Source organism: Leishmania donovani, chromosome 19 (assembly GCF_000227135.1).
Source record: "Leishmania donovani BPK282A1 complete genome, chromosome 19".
Lineage (NCBI taxonomy): Eukaryota > Euglenozoa > Kinetoplastea > Trypanosomatida > Trypanosomatidae > Leishmania > Leishmania donovani.
In genome coordinates, this window is record NC_018246.1 from 51,826 (window position 1) to 56,972 (window position 5,147).

At 54.4% G+C, this 5,147-nt stretch overlaps 1 protein-coding gene across 1 annotated transcript; it reads right to left on the minus strand.

Moving 5' to 3' along the window:
- Window position 1: 1 nt before the first annotated feature.
- Window positions 2-310, minus strand: LDBPK_190190 (ADP,ATP carrier protein 1, mitochondrial precursor, putative; the record flags this gene model as incomplete). Its single annotated transcript, XM_003860150.1, has 1 exon — window positions 2-310. A coding segment is annotated over one exon (309 nt), but the record flags the coding sequence as incomplete, so codon positions are not given.
- Between the last annotated feature and the right edge of the window lie 4,837 nt (window positions 311-5,147).

Genomic DNA, 5,147 nt, shown 5'->3' on the forward strand with positions numbered 1-5,147 from the left:
TCAGCGCCTGCGTCGGGAAGTAGCGGATCACGTTCGACAGGTTGCCGCGCCACAGCGCGTACAAGCCCTCCGTCTTCACCGTGCGCGTCAGGCAGTTCATCACGCCGCTGTACGGGCGGTCGAGCGTGCCCTGCTTGATCATCTCACCCTGGTTCTGCACCAGCAGCTTCACACGTTCGATCGGCGCCGCAGCCGTCTTGGCAGCGCCAGCGGCAACACCGCTGATCATGAACTCCTCCCAGAAGCCGAGCTTCGGCATATCCTGGCGCGCCTTCCTCGGAGCCGCCGCAGAGTTATTGTTGGCAGACATCCTTTCGTTGCGGTTGTGAATATGTGGCTTCGCTGGTGTATACTGAAACAAGTGAATAAGAAATATGGGCAAAGAGTGGTAAGCGGAAGTGAAGGGAAAAATAGAAGAAGCGGAAAGGAGCTGTATGTGTTGGGGCAGGTCATGCGTAGCGACGGTCGTGGGTGAGTGAGTGGGGTGAGTGGGATTAGCGGGCCGGTCAATGGGCCAGAAAGCGATAGAATAGCAGAGGAGAGTGATTCTAAAGAAGAGTGTACCTAACGAGGTGATAAAGCGGGGGAGAATGAAGCAGCACGTATGTGTCGTGATGAGCACTTGCCGGCTACACTGCACAGCTGCCTCCGAAGAAAAAAAAGAAGGAGCGGTAATGAAGCGGAGTCTCCAGCACTTATGGCAGAGACGAAACACCGGCCATCAGTTCTGCCAAAGAGGTGAAGGTGAAGAGCAACGTGTTGACCCTCCCGATGCTTGAACACAATTATGTTTCCAATTGTTTCCTTTGAGATCCCTTTTTTCTCTATAGGCATGTATGTGCGAATCCTTCTCAAGTTCGCCGCATACCTCGCAGAGGCACGGCACACGCTCAGCTTTAGAGAATCCATTTGGTGTGAGCAAGCGCTCGGCGCGATCTCAACGACATCAAGTAGTCAAGCGAACGCACATGCACACACGCCGGAAGTTGAACAAAACTGCACTTCCTGGCAAGTAAAGCTCGACAGGGGGGGAGGCAGAGACTTGATACAGACCATCGCTGTAGCTTTCAGCGGATGCTGGCGCGTGACCCTTTCCTGCAGGCATCTATATCTCTCGCCTTGTGCACACACCATGCGAAGAGAAGACGACTTGTTGCAGCAGAGCAAGAACGTAAGCAAAAAAAAAATAACAATTCAACAGAGAGCAGTGCAGAATGGAGTGCAGGAAGGAACAAAAAGATCCGAGAGAGAGGGCTGCGGAGGCGTCGCGCGGGGGAGTAGTGCGGACGTAGAGACGGACAGAGGTGAGCGCATGTCATCACAGGCAACCAAAAAGCAAAGAACACACATGCACGCCCTGTGCATAAACCACGATGCAATTGGTAAAAACAGAGGAGGGAGAAGAAGCGGTTTTTGCGAGGAAGTGCACTTTTCCCGGCGCATCCTCCGCCATACAGCACGAGCTCCACTCCACCCTACCCCTCACAGCCTGCCACAGGCCCCCATTCCGCGCGGTGCGAAGCAGCGCTAGAAGCGCGTTACAGCAATGCGCCGACACAGTCATCGGAGCGCCGTCTCTGCCTCAAACTCTGCCCACCCGCCCACCAAGCAGGCTGCCTCACAGTCGCTTCCCATTGTGCTGCTCGCCACCCGGCGCATCACCCTCCGGGTGGCACACAAGCGCCCTCGCTAGCAGGGCAGTGAGGGCCGGGCGAAATACGCTCGAGTCACGCTCACACTCTAGCCATCATATGGATGGCACAAATATGCTCACAATCACAGGTCGCTCCGGCGCAGCGCCATCCAGCACCCCGGCCGCCGACATCAGTAGCGATAAGTCGCTCTGACCTCCCACACGCCGTAGGTGCCTGGCCCTATCAGCAGCAGAAGTGCCTCGGCACTGGCGGGGGACAGGGGCGGGCGGCTGCTCGGCATTCCCACAGAGTGGGGGTACTGGACCGCGGATACCACGCACTGAGGCGTTCCCTAACACCGCTATCGGGGCTGCTTAAAGGTACAGATAAAACAAAGAAAATTGGGGTGCGCTGGAAAGTATCTTGCGGGTGCGTTCACGTGCAGCAGCCTACTCTACCCCTCTCCCTCATCCCACGCGCTCGCACTCCACACTGCCGCCCCTATGTATATAATGGAAAGAGCAGGTAAGCAGAAGACGGTCTCTCTATCGTGCAGCATTCGCCTCGCCTCCCCCCTCTCCGATGCTGCAAAGAAAGCAGCGCCATGGCGAAAGAGCGGCAACGAGGCAGATGGCGCTGTCGAACTGCTGCGTCGAGCTTGAGTGAGAGAATGAAAATAAAAAACGCCTGTGTACCTGCCGCACAAGACGCGTCAGCCGTTCACACGCACGGCAGTGGTCACTGCAAGCTCCTTTCCATGTGTCGACGCACTCGAGCGCGAGGAGACGTCTTTGCAGTTTCTGTGCAGGTGAGCAGGCATGCGTTTTTCCTCTTCTCCCCATTTCTTTATTTTGTCTTGCAAGCTCTGATTACTGTGTGTCTGCCTGGCTTGCATGGAAAGGACAAAGCCACGAGTGAGAAGAAAGCAAGAGGGACGTAAACCGTGAAGGCGGTGATGGAGGCGCTTGATGCGAACGCTGTGGAAACGCTTCCTTCATTCGTTTTTGTGCGAGCATGAGTCAATTTGTTGGTGGTGGTAGGGGGTGCATTGTCATCTCTGGTGAGACTATCGAAAAAGATGAGAGCAAAGGGCCCGAAAACAAGAGGAAGCACCGGCGCAAAGCAGAGCGCTGCGCTGATGCAGCGGTGCAGAGGGCGAGTAATACAGAGAGAGCGCACGCATCCAATCTAAAAGGCCCGGAGAGGGGTGACGGGGAAGGCGGTAGAGGAAATGCCGGTGGCCAAAAATCAATCAACAGCAGAAAAGGTACTAGCGCGCCTGCCAGTATCTGCCGCTGCATGCTAATGAGTTTGTGTGTGTGTGTGTGTGTGCCTCCTGGTGACTGCGGGACACGTATACCTATGTGTGTACCAGTGGCACACGCATACAGAGCGGGAGGCGTCCTCTCTCAACTCCCACCCTCGCAGCTATTCTTATGCGGCAAGGCTGAGAGGAAACAGAAAAGGAAGAGAGGGCACAAAGGATGGCAGCAGCAATAAGAAGAGACAGGGAAATGGCGACGCCCTTGCGTAGATAAAGTGCAAGCAGATACACATATATGTCAGTCCACGTCAACTGTGATACAGCAGAGCCACACAGAATACTTATGGTTTCACTTGCTTTTCCTTTTGACGTGTGAGCGCGTCTCTTCATTGAGGCTCCGGGTGTTGCCGTGGACGGGCATGAGAAGGACGGAAATGAAGTCGGTGCAGGCGTGTGGGATGGGTTCGATAGATCACAAGTGGAGTGCGTTGTGTGAAGAGACGCCGCCGTTGTCGAGTCCTTTGATGCACACAATTTCGACAAAGAAGCACGAAGAGAAGCGTGTGGGCAAGACGAGGAAGCCTTGGAAGTGTTCGGCACAGCATGTCATGCACACATTTCGCAATCGAAGAGGGGGAGGGGATGAGAATAGCTCATGGCCTACTCCATTTTCCGTGCGTTCCAGCCAATGACGAGAGGCGGCGATGGTAAAACTCAGGGTTGAAAGAAGGGGGTACTGCAACTGGAGGGCAGAGCGCTTTTCACCAGTTCAGCGGGCATAGGCACGCCATGCGGACTCAGCTGACGACATGGACACACCTCCCCCATAAGAGACCGAGCGACTGCGCGTTGCTCGCGTCTTCCCGGATCCACACCACACCTATGAACACTGTAGAAGATACAGTGGCACGTGTTTATGGGAAACACATATGCGTGGATGCGTCCCACCAACAGCAACGCATAACGACACGTGTGTCTGTGTGTCCCTGTGTGCCTGTGTGGAAGTGCCTTCCATATCTTCCTTTCGTCGCTATTCCTTAAACGGGCCAAAAGCCCATCATTAATAAAAAAACAGTAAGAGAAACAACCCCCACAGCCGTTCTCCCTTTTCCTTCATTGGTTTTCCATCCTCTGTATCGGAAATGCACCCCATCAGGCGAGCGCCTTTGTGAGCTTGCGCACCGTGAGAGAGATGCACCAGAGGCGACCACAAAGCCCCCACCCCAAAAAAAAAAACAGAGACAGCGACACTTTAGAAAAGTAAGAGCGCAAGAAACAACACGCGCTGCCAAAGATCGCACACAGAGACACCGACATACACGCGTAGGTGGATGCGTATGATCTATTTCCTAGTTCCGCCGATATACGTGTGTGGTCTTCGTACTTGACTACGCACGTTCTTCACTTTTTTAGAAATTATGGTTTCTCTCCTACCTAAAACTAGCCCATGACTCGATGATCACATCGACAAGATGCACGCTATCACTTTCATATTCTTCCCAGCTCTAGTGGGCAACACCACGCCCACCACCGGCCTTCTGCCCGCCTTTTGTGTGAGTGTGTGTGTTGCGTTCCTTGTCTTTCTTTGGCACATCCTTTTCGTCTGGATGTTTCACATACCCTCGATTTCCCTCACACACGCACACGCACGTGGAAAGAGGCCAAGCAGCAGCAGTGCAATGGGGATGGCAGTGCCGCGCCTTGGCCCGCCAAGTTCATACATATCTCACACCCGGGAATGCCTGACGAAAAGAAGCACACAGACAACGGCACAAGAAGAGGCACAAAACACTAGAGAAGAAAGCACAGGGAGCACACATCAGGTTAGTCCGGATTACAACCCGAGATAAGCACAACAAAAGTGAACATCAGAAGAAAAGCGTCGTCAGTCGCCCTAGCCCCTCACCTCATTCTCCATACTATAAGGATAGAGAGAGGGGGGAGATTAACGCACGTCTCACTGCTCTCACTCCTTAATTCTTCGCGGCGCGAGCACTGATGTAGTACGGCTTGATAGCATCAACGCCGGACAGCACCAGCGCACCAGCGACACCACGCAGAATGTTCGCGCCAGCACCGCGGAACAGCGAAGCCGCGCCCTCGTTCTTCACGCACTGCATAAAGCACTCGAACGAGTTGCGGTAGTTCTTGCCGGTGCCGGACGTCATCATCATGCGACGGCGCACGGTGTCCAGCGGGTATGAGATCAGGCCAGACACGATAGTCACAATCCAGCCCAGCATGAAGTT